Source organism: Centropristis striata, chromosome 16, assembly GCF_030273125.1.
Source record: "Centropristis striata isolate RG_2023a ecotype Rhode Island chromosome 16, C.striata_1.0, whole genome shotgun sequence".
In the NCBI taxonomy this organism is placed as follows: domain Eukaryota; kingdom Metazoa; phylum Chordata; class Actinopteri; order Perciformes; family Serranidae; genus Centropristis; species Centropristis striata.
In genome coordinates, this window is record NC_081532.1 from 11,986,926 (window position 1) to 11,999,809 (window position 12,884).

At 39.3% G+C, this 12,884-nt stretch overlaps 1 protein-coding gene across 1 annotated transcript; it reads right to left on the minus strand.

Annotated features, from left to right (window-relative positions):
- Window positions 1-796: 796 nt before the first annotated feature.
- On the minus strand, window positions 797-8,491 carry LOC131988274 (microtubule-actin cross-linking factor 1, isoforms 6/7-like). Its single transcript, XM_059353379.1, has 6 exons — window positions 8,436-8,491; window positions 6,255-6,377; window positions 5,675-5,855; window positions 3,895-4,028; window positions 2,860-3,396; window positions 797-1,698 (listed from the first exon to the last, which is right to left on the minus strand). Exons 2-6 carry the CDS (start codon window positions 6,375-6,377, stop codon window positions 997-999), a joined length of 1,677 nt encoding a protein of 558 aa, XP_059209362.1. The 5' UTR covers window positions 8,436-8,491; the 3' UTR covers window positions 797-996.
- Between the last annotated feature and the right edge of the window lie 4,393 nt (window positions 8,492-12,884).

Sequence of the window (12,884 nt, forward strand, 5' to 3'; positions counted from 1 at the left end):
TGTCAGGAAGCTCACAGCTGCTTGTTGAGACCAGGGGCTGCCACAGTGGGAGCCCTAAAAATGAAGCACATTCAAACATACAAATGAAAGAAATAAGCAATAACTATGAAATTACAATTTAAAATCCAGTTTTTGCGTGAAATGTCATGACAGTTTACAGTTAAGATTCATCGCATGTTAGCACAACACGTTTCCCTGCTCAGAAAGAAACTGATGGAGTCCTTACAGAAAAAATAACTAACATGAAATACCATGGTTTTAAAACATTTGGGAGTAAATATTTGGAATATGAACCAGATACATTAGCCTAGTATATCATTTAATTATGCATTAGTTGTGTTTGCCTGACTTATTCTTTGAGACATTAAGAGTGCTTTGGAATATTTTTTGACACATTGATTTTTCCTTAAATACATAATTAGAGTCCTATATAGTGAATATATATATGTACAAATAAATACAGACAGTGCACTAGCAATGTCGAGTGTGATACTGGTACTCTATTTCTATTTAACCCACTTCTTTACATCCAGTTAAATTCAGATCACTGATACTTAACCTTGACTGGATCACAGCAGTGATCCAGTCAAGAGTTTTAGTTTGAAAGTGCTTGCCAGAAAAGTCAACATATATATTTTTTTCATTAATACATAGCATCAGTGTATCTTTACAAGCCACATATTTGCAGCAAGTGCATAAATAACCTGAGATCTCAACCCAGTCCCATAAAGTTCCCTAACTAGAATAAGAAGGGTAGATTTGGTTTTTCGCTCATAAGGACAGACTTCATACTACAGTAAAGCTTAACAACACACTTGTTATTAATGACATGATCAAAGGTCTAGCAAGTCAGCTATTATTACTAAAGGTAATTATTAAACAGCTGCCTCTCGCCATGCCAGTCCAGTGACTACAATAAGGCACCATAACCTTAGGATCCTCTTTCAAAAGCCTTAAAGCCTAATCTTCTCTTCCTTTAAAAGGTATTAAATCCCCTTAATTCTTAAACCTCCACGCCATCAGCAGTGCACAGGCGCCCACTCCTGCAGCGGTCAGAATGTACTTTGTATTAGTTGGCAGGTTGCGAGAGCCCTTCTTCTCCTGTGAATCCTGCAGTGTCTCTGGTGAAATATCAGCTGCTGCAGGCTCTGAGGGCTGATGGTTGTCACTGGAGAGGGCATCTACACTGGATACAGTATCAGTGGCATTGTTGGACAGTGGTGGTCCAGAGGGGATCTCTTTGGCTGCTCCACCGTTGACAATTTGAATGTGTGGTGTTGAGCTCTGGCCATCTAGGTTCAGGATCGACGGCTCCTCTGATACATGCACCACGTTCTCCAGCACCTCCAGAACCTGACTGGGAGACTCATAGTGGTTTTCCTCCGGTTCGTTATGGTTAAGAGCAATCCCGTTCTCCTGGCATGGCAGTGCAGACGCTGCAGTCACAGTGGTGGAGGTGACAGCAGAGCATGCAGGCAGGTGGGCAGAGGTCACGTTGTCCGGTGCAGCTTCACTTATTTCCAGACGCTCATTATTACCAGAGCAGGGCTGCAGTGTTGAGCTGGGTTCAGGGAGATTAGGGCCCGGCTTGCTCAGACACACAGTGCTGTCAGCACAGAGCGAAGCGTCCATCTCAGCAGCATCCGGCAGGGTGGAGGTTATAGCTGCAGTTTCTGACTGCAGGCTGCTTTCACCAACCTGGGGACGAAAATTATGTCTCGTTAAGTTTTTATGAAAGGAAGCTGTTGTCTATTACTGGCTCAGAGTTTAGTTGAACTGGTTTCTCTCTGATATGCTATTAAAAACTATAGTAATATACTAAATATACTAAAAAATAAACATTAAAAGCTTCACAAAAGTACAATGTGTTGCAGGGTTGATGTACAAATGAGAGGAATATAATACAGGTCTACCTAAAAGAAATGGTAAAGAGTTTTTTTTGTGAAAATGTTTTCTGTCGGGTGAAAACACATTGACAAAAACATGTTTTTTGTTACGTTTCACATATTAATGTATGTAATCGGTTTTATTAAAGGCATCCTATAAAATACTAGGCGTCGTTTTGTCATGCACAAGCATGAGTTTGTGGCTATGTGACACACACTCCTGCCAAAGGTTTTACACCATTCCACTGATCGACAGCTGGCGACTGTAACGTGCCAAGAAACACAGCAATGTGAAAGTAAAGGCCTTGACACAAGTATTGGGCCACTGGTAAGCAGATGTGGCCCTTGTTGTGTCCTTCACCCTTGGCACTAGTCGGACCCTTATTGGCGGCTTTTCAGCCAACTTAGTGTGTTGAATCGGTGGCAGAACATGTCTCTGAGAAAAATCCCTCAGACTGGCTGTTCAGCCTGAGCAAATCGAAAAGAGAAATGGAAGTGAGCGAGGGAAGGAAATGACTAAAGTCAAGATGTTGCGGAGAAGGTTTTTCTCATTTTTCATCTTCATCTCATCTGATCATTTCAATACACACATATTTTCACAAAAGGAGGGCCATCTGGAATAAAGCATCTGAAAACCGAGCCAAGTGGTGTGAAAATGGTCAGCAAATGCTGCTTTGATTTACGTATGTATCGTTTACGTTTTGGTCAGAAACATGTTTACATGAAAGTTATGTAAATAGAACTTGGCTTACAATAAATTTCACCAGAACATCTTCTTGGCCAAAACTTTTGATGAAACAAACAAAAAATCTCTCACACTGTTGGTAACTTGTGGTCTGTAGTGCCATGAATACACTTAATTGAATCAATTCGGAGGACTGAAACATATACAGTGAGCACCAGAATATGACAGTATGCAAATCTATTGTCTTTTTTTATTACGGAGTCATAATATGCAGATTTTGGTATTCACCTTTGAAGCAGGAGGTTCAGATGTCTCTTCAGGCTGCAGGACGGCAGCAGGTTTTATGTCCACAGGAGGGGTGGTGTCATTTGTGAGGAAAGAGGATCCATCGGTTACATCTGAATTTATCTTACTTAGAGAGGGACTCTGGGGTGGACTGAACTTTGTGGTGTCAGTTGTTGTTTTTTGGAGAGGATCTGGGCGGGATGCAGCATCTGTTTCACACTGCTCAACAGGACCAGAGTCCTGAGGGATCACGCCGCCATCACCAGAGTAATCCTGGATGTCTGAGTGTTCCTCCGGCTCCGGGTGAGAGTTAATCTCCTTCTGAGGTTTTGGGGTTTCAGTGGCCTGAGTGTGAGGTGCTGATGGAGGTGGTGCCACTTCATTCTGAGTTGGCTGTGGAGGCTCAGGAGCAGGTTCAGGTGGAGAAACAGCCTCAGGAACTTTGTCTGCTGAGCTCTGCGGTGCTTGTGGCTGCACAGAGGTTTCGTGAGCGGGTGAGGCCTGTGCAGCAGGCTCTGGAGGAGCTGATTCTTCAGCAGGCTCTGGAGGAGCTGATTCTTCAGCAGGCTGTGGAGGAGCTGATTCTTCAGCAGGCTCTGGAGGAGCTGGAGCTTCAGCAGGCTGTGGAGGAGCTGATTCTTCAGCAGGCTGTGGAGGAGCTGATTCTTCAGCAGGCTCTGGAGGAGCTGATTCTTCAGCAGGCTGTGGAGGAGCTGATTCCTCAGCAGGCTGTGGAGGAGCTGATTCTTCAGCAGGCTGTGGAGGAGCTGGAGCTTCAGCTGGCTGTGGAGGAGCTGATTCTTCAGCAGGCTCTGGAGGAGCTGATTCTTCAGCAGGCTGTTGAGGAGCTGATTTTTCAGCTGGCTGTGGAGGAGCTGGAGCTTCAGCTGGCTCTGGAGGAGCTGATTCTTCAGCTGGCTGTGGAGGAGCTGATTCTTCAGCAGGCTCTGGAGGAGCCGGAGCTTCAACAGGCTCTGGAGGAGCTAGAGCTTCAGCTGGCTGTGGAGGAGCTGATGCTTCAGCTGGCTGTGGAGGAACCGGAGCTTCAGCTGGCAGAACAACAGCAGCTGGATTGTTTGCAGCACTCTCGGGGGTTGACAGATGACTGGCAGATGGTGCTGGATGGACATGTGCCCTGACGACAGTCATTGAAGGGGAGCTGGGGTTGGAATCTAGGGCAAAGCAAACAATGTTGTAATTTAAATCCGTTTGAATGAATGTGATTAAAGCTCCTGAGGGATGGTCTGAATCTGAAACTACCTTATTATTCAGTAATCATTTACTGGAGTCACACTCAACAGCACTTAAGTTCAAAGGACCAGCAAACATACAGCTAATTATTTCCTGAAACATTTTTAGGAAAAATAACACAAGATCTCAGGGCTGATGTAATATGATTTTGATCTTATATAAATCATATTATTAGTAATGACATAGTAAGGGATATAAAATAAACGTTAGGGATATATTGGAATTACAGAGAATATTAAAATTAGAAATGCAGAGGTGATCCTTGGATGCTTTGCACCTGCAGTTTCACACTGTGTACTGCAACTCTTTTCACTGAGTGCACTACTAATGCTGAACGCAGCTTATGATTTGCTTTGACTGATTTTAGAAGTTTCATCTGTTCTGCTACTGATAGTTTAAACTGTCTTTGAGTAGTAGTCTTTGTCCCCGCTGTTTGTCCGAAAAAATTAATTCATTTTCCTTAAGCCTCCTTAACCTTATCTGAACTTAGGTCGCCGGGGGGCTGGAACAAATCTCAGCTGACATTGGTTGAAAAGCAGGGTACACCGTGGACAGGTCACCAGACTATCACAGAGCAGACACATAGAGACAGACAATAACACTCTCATTCACTCCTACAGGCAATTTAGAGTCACCAATTAAACCTGTGCTGCATGTTTTTGGACTGTGGGAGGAAGCCAGAGGACATGGAGAGAAGCCACACTGACAGAACATGCAAACTCCACACAGAAGGGCTGCCGGAGTCAAACCGGCGAACCTCTTACTATTAGGCAAAGAGTGCTAACCACTACACCACCGCATAGCCCTTTTCCAAAACAACTGTATCATATTTTAATTTTTCAATATTGTTTTTAAAGCTGTGGGGTGAAGTGGAAGACACATTTAGACAATGTAGACGATTTACTTAATGAGTGTGAAATCCTTCTTTAAATAAAACAAGCTGTGATGACTTGTTTCTGGATATTCTATTTGTAGAATATGATGCTCCTTGTAATCTCCACTGACAAGTGTTCAGTGTGAAGATTATATACAGATGTCCAAAAGACATACAGTATAACTAACAAGGACCATTTATAAATCTAGGATTTGTGAATTTGGAGCTGCATGCGGATGTCAAGAAAGTCACAATTCTCCCACACATCTTTCTCGCAACGCGGTTATCTCTGAAGGCCACACACCAAGGAGGCTGTGATCTGCTTCAACTGTTTAAACAAGCTTATAAAGCCCTGTAAGACACACTACACTTCTCGCCTGTCAACTGTCAATGAAGCGGCCAAAAATAGACTTTAATATTAACATTTATGCAAATATTTTGTTTCCAAATGTACCATGCACAGTACAACATACTGTTCTCCAGTGTTTACACACTATAGCAATAAAGTACAGTGCATGAGATAACAATGCAAATATTGGATATCAGAACCACAGTGCAAAAATTTAGCTATAATCACCTATTCTGCACAAGCTGGTCATAAAATTAAATTGACCATTTTTTTGTAGCTATAATAATGTGGTAACTGCACTGCACGGTAATCCAACAAACAAGATAATTGACTTGAACACTTACCATCGGTGCCTTTCAGCTTGTTGTATTCATCTCTAATCTCAGATGCTAAAGTTGTTTGCTCAAGGGCCTCAAGTGCTTCGATGAACTGCTCTGGCCAGTTCTCTCTTCTCTTCAGACAGTCCAGAAGAAGCACTATGCTGTCAAAGTTCCCACAAATCTCTCTTTTTGCCTCTATGTTTTCCTAAAAATGAGATGTCATTGAAAAAAATACCATTTTCTTGTTAGTGTACTCATACTGTAATCAGTGATTATAAACTTTGTTGTTCAACTGTCAATATCCTGCCTGATAATTAACCAAATTTAAGCATCTTGCAAAAATGTTTATTAGTGTCAGGGTCATGTCATAATGTGTGAAATTACAATGTATCTGAAATCAATGTAAAAAAAGGTAATTTTGTATGTATGCCATCGTTTGCCATTATGACAGATATGCAACTGCAATCAAGTCATGATATAGGAGTAGTGGTAATGATACAAAACCAGACCATCTGTTGGAAAAATGCATGATTATCATCAATCAAATGATACGCTGTGGTTATTATAAGCATTAAAACTACATTTTACTTGTTATGTAACTTACCCTGTCTTGAGAAGTCAAGCAAGGCAGATGGACCAATATTTCTCTCACTTTCACCTTGGTAGCAATTGTCGGCATTTTCCGCCGCAAGTATCCATTGTACAGTTTGTCACTGGCAAATGACATCTGTGAAAAGAGGAAATGGACAAAAACACAGAGATAGTAAAATTTTCACCTTGAGAGTATAACATTCTGGGGTAAAAGAAAAAATGCTCAAGAATCACAATGGTCTTGGGCAACAAGAAGTAGCTTTGGTTGCAGTTTACAACCCGTGGTCCTGAAGATGCCTACTATAATGGGAACCTTGTGTTGTATCTGGTTTAATTCCATCACAACCTTGTCTCTAGTTTTATGTATTTTCTACTACATACTTTCTACTTATCTCTTTGCCAGGTTTGTAAAATGCACTTTTTCTAAGAGGCATTTCCTCAGTTGGCAAGGCACATTGGCCACATTCCCAGTTTCTACCCTTTTACTACATGTGAGATGTAAAAGTACCCATAAAAAAAGAAAGCATTAAGGGAACCAGATCTTTGTTGTCTGCAATAATCAAGACATTCTTTGGGGATTTTTACACAATGAAACAGAAACTGAAAGTTCAGCGATCCTGCAGCTTTGGGTCGGAAAAGGAAAATTTTCCATTCATTCGTTTTTCAAGGGGAGGGCAACTCTCTTTCATTTCAAGGTTGCAGCTGTGAGGAGTACAAAGAAGGCGAACAAACCTTGACTAGTCACTAATTAATAACCTCCAGACCCCAGTTTAATATCTCAACCTGAAATGTGCAGCATAAATATATCTAATGTCTCACTCCAAACACACCCAGACATTCTCTTCTCAAGCTCAGGCACACGTTTTTGTATTGAAAACACCTTAAAACCTTCCGTTTGTTTGTACCTAAACAGCCTGGTGGAGTAATCTGTTGTCATATTCAGTCAGGGGGAACGTTTTCACAGAATAATCTGTCATCACTGGCCACCTCAAATGAAGCAGTGCGTTAAAGTTTAGTGTAAACGCAGAGCTGCAGCAGTCTGGAATAAATGTCAGAGGCAGAAACCAAAGAGCAAAGTCTTCCTCATTGTATAATTTCGTCAGAGTGCCATGGTTTACTTGACACATATGCTTGACACACTCTCTCTCTCTCTCTCTCTCTCTCTCTCTCTCTCTCTCTCTCTCTCTCACACACACTCACACAGTCAGGTAGACACACAGTGCAGTGTTGTGTTCAAGCCTTAAGAAGAATGTGGGAAGTTAGTGTATATTATTTTCAAGCATGCATGTAAGTGTAACGTGATGAGAGCTTGCAGATTAACAAGACAAGGAAGGTGGTGTGTGAAGGGAAAAAAGCACCTTGACACGAGGGTGAATTATGCAGAGCTGAGCCAAATGAATGACCTCTAAACTGGCAGGTCATGACAGTCATTTTCCTGCCAGTCTCCTTGGCTTTTCAAGACTCAGGATCAAATATCATGCAGAGTAGACCTCACAAAATCTCACAACAAAGGCACCAAGTCTTATTTTATTCTCTTAAAAGCTTGCAAGGAAGGACAAGCATGTGAGAGTTGATAAGAAGTGAAAGCAGATTTACATATTGGCATAAGGAAATAACTCATCCAGCAGGGTAGAACAACTGACAACAGGAAGGTTGTGAATTAAAAAGGCCTGCATAAAAAACAAAAAAGAAAGATAAAGACTGACACCTGCCTACAAATGACTGAAATACATTTTGAAACATCTTGAACAAGCCTATATTTGGATATTACCAACTGACAAATAATTAAAAAGGACTGCAGACAAACAACACGGAAGATAAAAATGAACACCTGCCTATTAATTACTGAAATATATAATGAAATATACTTTTCAAGCCTTTTTTGTGTTAAACATTTGACGAAGAAGGTTGGGATAACTTTTAAAAAGCTGCACGCAAACAACATGGGCAATAAAAAATGACACCTGTCTGTAAACAGTTAAAATACATTGTGAAAATAAGCAAGCAAATATGAATTGGCATTTAAAGGTTAGCTTATTTAAATAAAAAATACGACACAACTGAGCTAATGTCACCGCTCTTTCCGAAGTTGTCACTCTCTTATTGGTAAAAACATTGAATGAAACACTTATATGTGTAGTTGTAGAGTTAATTATAGATTATTTATCTTAATGTGGCATATTATAGTGCTCACCTTTCGTGTTTTGGTGCCTCAGCAGTTCGTGACTCCCTCTCAGAAGCTATTCCTGCTCTCACTTAACTGCGCTGTGCTCCTCACACACATCTGCGCAGAGGTTCCCCTTGGAGATCTTCGTTCTTCATTTCTATTGGACGATGGCGCTGTCATTCAAGTATTGGGCCAATAGAATTGATGTGACGCTAGGTGAAGGCGGGGCGTACTTAATCTTGACCCTAACCGTGACTTCTGCTGTGCTGTGATGGGATGGCAGCAGAATTAGATTGGATATAGACTTCTGGTTTACATCTGTCTCTAATCCCTGATCCTAATCCTTTCACATGGACGAGAGAGAGAGAGAGAGAGAGAGAGAGAGAGAGAGAGAGAGAGAGAGAGAGAGAGAGAGAGGAGGGGACAAACTATGGTATTTATCATGGATTAAAAAATATATGAGCACACAACTAATATATTACATTACAATTTACATTAATTGATTCCAAAGCAGGATCATAAATTTGCATTGAAATGTTAGGAATTTAACAGAAAGTCATTGTAATGTCACTCAAGTAGCTAGTGTGGCATGGTTTCCCCTTTCAATCATAAATCAGTACAGGAGATTGTTCACAGATTATTAAATATAAAGTAGGCTAAAGTAACTATGGGTGTCATATAGGATGGTTGTTACATATCTATGAAAATTATGAATATGAAGGAAACTAAAACAGCAGTATCATAAGTCTGCAGACAAATCTAAGAAGAACTACCCAAAATATATATATAAAGTAAGTAAAAGTAATTTTGAGTGACACACAAAAGCCTGTAATGGAGAAAAGATGAGGTATGATAAAATAAAGTTACAAGTTACTTTATCATGTATTATTATTGCACAGAAAACCCAGTTTGACTGGGAAAGCATCGCTTTGACTATTGTTTCCATTTTTCATACAAAAGTATTTAAAAATTCTGACTTCTCCAATGTAAAGAGTTAAAGTCCCTTTAAATAAATATATTATAATCATTTTTATGTATTTTCTTGTCACTTTACCAGTAAAGATTTTGCAAACAAAGCATGATGATCTTCTGGCCAGGACTGTATAATACTTTTTGGATAACACTGCAATATATTACATGGCAGAATCTCTGCTCCGAGTGTTTAGCAATGTTTTATTGTTTTTGTTGTTTATAATGTCAACATTTATTTTTAGAGTTTAGTTTTAGAAGTAGTTGCTTTAAGTTTTCGACAAGGAAACTGTCTCAAACTCCCTATGTGTTTTTTTTATTATTATTACTATCATACTGTTAGTGCTTGATCATTGAAGACTTTCCAATGGAAACAAGATAAGAACATTTTTATTGAACTCATTCATGGAAGAGTGTGTAATTGAGTGGGTAAAAGGGTGAAACAGGTGAGGCAACAAACAGGTCTGCTGTAGGATTGGCTTCCAACCACTAGAGGTCACCAATGTTTTCCATTTAAACAACAAATACACAAGTTTCAGAAAGCTTGTGTGTTCGAAATAAGTCTATAATTACAAAGACACCAGGGAGACTAAGGGATGTAATATAAGTGGAAAAACCCATTATGATCTATATAAATATCTTTCAAAGCTTACAGTATCTACAAGTTTGAATAGCTTTTCATTTGTACATTTACGAAATATAGAAGAAATACATTGTTTGAAATGGACAGTCAGCTGTATTAATGTTGTATTTTTTTTTTATTAATAATTTGGATTTGTCAGTATAAAAGTAGTCAATTTAAGTACCCCATTCAAATGTTGTCTTTTAATATCTAAAGTAATCATTTAAAAAAAAACTTCCATTGACTAAGGGTTTGCAGCCCTCCCGGTGAGACCTGAATCCCACTTTAAAAACCCCAAAAGCCAATACTCATTTCTAAGCACAAGGTGGCGCCACATTCTCACTCACTGAGTCTGCAGCTCTACTTTGTGCAGTTAATACACAGTTTATATTTATGAAAAACATTCCCTTTCACCCTCCTGAATGAAATTACCATCCAGTGGTCTGTATGAACAGCAGATGATTTTTGCATGACAATGATCTTATTTAATGTAAGAAGTAAGTTAACAACATGAGCAGGATCCCAGTGATCTGAATTACCGAAGGATTATGGGAAAGATAATGACATCAGGCAGGATTTGAGTTCATTGAATCACAGGTCTGCTAAACAGGGATTGAATATGTTTGAGTGCACTGCTTGAATAGAAAGGTTTTTTTTTTAATAATTAGATGCTCTTCATCCTGCAAACATGTCTGTAAATACTTTACATTGCATTATTGATGTTAAATGCATTGTCTAATGTGGAACCACATCTCCCAGTGCCTTGGGAAATCACAAATAGCCATTAAAAACTGGACTATTGTGGTTGCTCTGCACCTGTCAATCAATGCATGTGGGTGGTATAAGTCTGTGACATCTTCCATTTTTTTCTGTTCTGTTCTTTCTGTCTCTATGCTGCTCTTCTCTTTATCATTTTTTGACATTACTATTTTTGCGTATATTTTTGAAAAGCTGAACTGTCAATGTAAGCATGCCTCTGCCAGAGGAAACCAACGCTGTGTTTTTATGAACATGTGACAGGTTGTTATCTTGGACATTGCTGATTTTAGGGTATCTGATGAAAGCTGCAATGATTAAAAACCTCTAAATATGAAACTGAATCACCGGGTCAACTCTTAATGACCTGATTTCACCTGATAAAATGACAGAAGGGTTTAATACATGCAGCTACACAGTGAGCAGCACAATATTGGGGAATATGAAAATGAGTTTAGAACAGACACATAGACAACACTAAACCACCTTTATGCAGTAAAATATCACCCCTGTTTCTCTCCATGCAGCTCAATGCTAAAACTATCAGGGAGTCCTAGTTTGACTCACGTCTGCTTCAAACATTTCACATCTTGCAGGGCAATCCTTCCTTTGCAAGACACAGGATACGAATAAAGCCACAGTGAGAGCCTGGGGCAGCATCAACAATCCATCACGGTTGAGTGGGGAGAAAAAACACCATGTTCGTCTCAATAAAAGAGCAGGACAGTATTCTTTTCAGAGGCCTTTAGCTTTAAAACTACAGCACACTGGTAAGAAAAAAAAACATGCATCGTCTTTGTAACATGCAAGATTTTAATCATGCTCCGCACAAGTATCAGTCAAACTTTGGTAGTAGTTCAATCTAACTGTGGTGGAGGAATATGCATAATATTATCGTCCCTTAAAGGGTAAGTGTAGCTTTAGTGAAGTTAGCATTAGCAACTGGCTTAGCGTTAGCCAAGTGTTAGCCAAAAACCGCTAACAAACGCCCTAGCTAAATCATATTAGTAATGCTAAATGTGACTGTTAGCTGTGGAAATATCTCATGTAAGTCATTTTTTAAAATCAATTAGTTTTTGACAATAATGGGCAATGTGCGACCACGCCTACTTAGTGTACGGAAGTATAAATACCATATTATAGCATAGACAAAGCTTGTAAACATTGCCCTCACAATGTTTGTTTTGTCCAATCAACAATTCAGACCAACATGTTTTACATTCAATGGTGGATTTAACCCATAAGAAACCATGGTGACACACGTGTAACAAACGCTTTAAATGCTCTTGAATCTCCCATATCGTCACCCTGTTAAAATAATCGCCTAACTCATTTCTTCAAGTTTTGCAGGAAACACAAAAAACTTCACCAAAAGTGTAACATATGACCTTTATTGATCATCTCACTCAAAAAGGATGTAACAAAGGATGGCTATTTCCAAATGTTTAGCATCTTGAGTTTTGTAAATTACTTGAAATAATCAAAATACAAGGAAAAGTAATTTTCTATCAATCAACTAATCAGATTTTTGCATAGTAATTACAACTAACGACCTCTTGCACTATGCAAGATGTCATTAGTTGCAATTACTATGCAAAAATCTGAATTTATTGAAAGTATACTGAGTCAGCATGCAGACTCAGAGCAATTTAAGCGGTTTATCATCAAATAAAGCTAATTTTAAAATGAGAAAATAAAGATTTACTGAAGCAATGGAAAGAGGCATCTAAAAAAATAGATGTTATTCCAAGGAGTTTTATTGTTTTGAAATTACCTACGTACAGCACTTAATGAAATTCTGGGTACAAGGAAAAAATATATTGCATATGTCCAAGTGGATATGAAGATGTGACATGCAATTTCGCTCTCTCTGTGACCGCAGAATTGTAAAGTCGCTAAAGCTGACTGATAAGTAGTTAGAAACAGCAATATTTATGAAATGTAGTGAAAGACAAAGTGGCATTTGAAAGAAAAGCCCCAAGTCAGCCATCAAATTACATCTTTTTTCATTCCTTCTGCTGACCGAACCTGACTGCTTTTTCATTTTGTGTGAGTTCAGATCTTGGTTAGAGTTCATCAGTTCATGTTTCAGCAGAGGCAGCTAACCCTTTACCCACATATGAAGAAGC

Coding starts and splice junctions, on each gene's coding strand:
- LOC131988274 (XM_059353379.1), bottom strand. CDS start 6,377: ATGTCATTTGCCAGTGACAAACTGTACAATGGATACTTGCGGCGGAAA. Junction 4,029..5,674: donor CAAGCTGAAAGGCACCGATG/GTAAGTGTTCAA, acceptor GCTTTGCCCTAG/ATTCCAACCCCAGCTCCCCT. Junction 1,699..2,859: donor CTGAACCTCCTGCTTCAAAG/GTGAATACCAAA, acceptor TTTCGTCCCCAG/GTTGGTGAAAGCAGCCTGCA.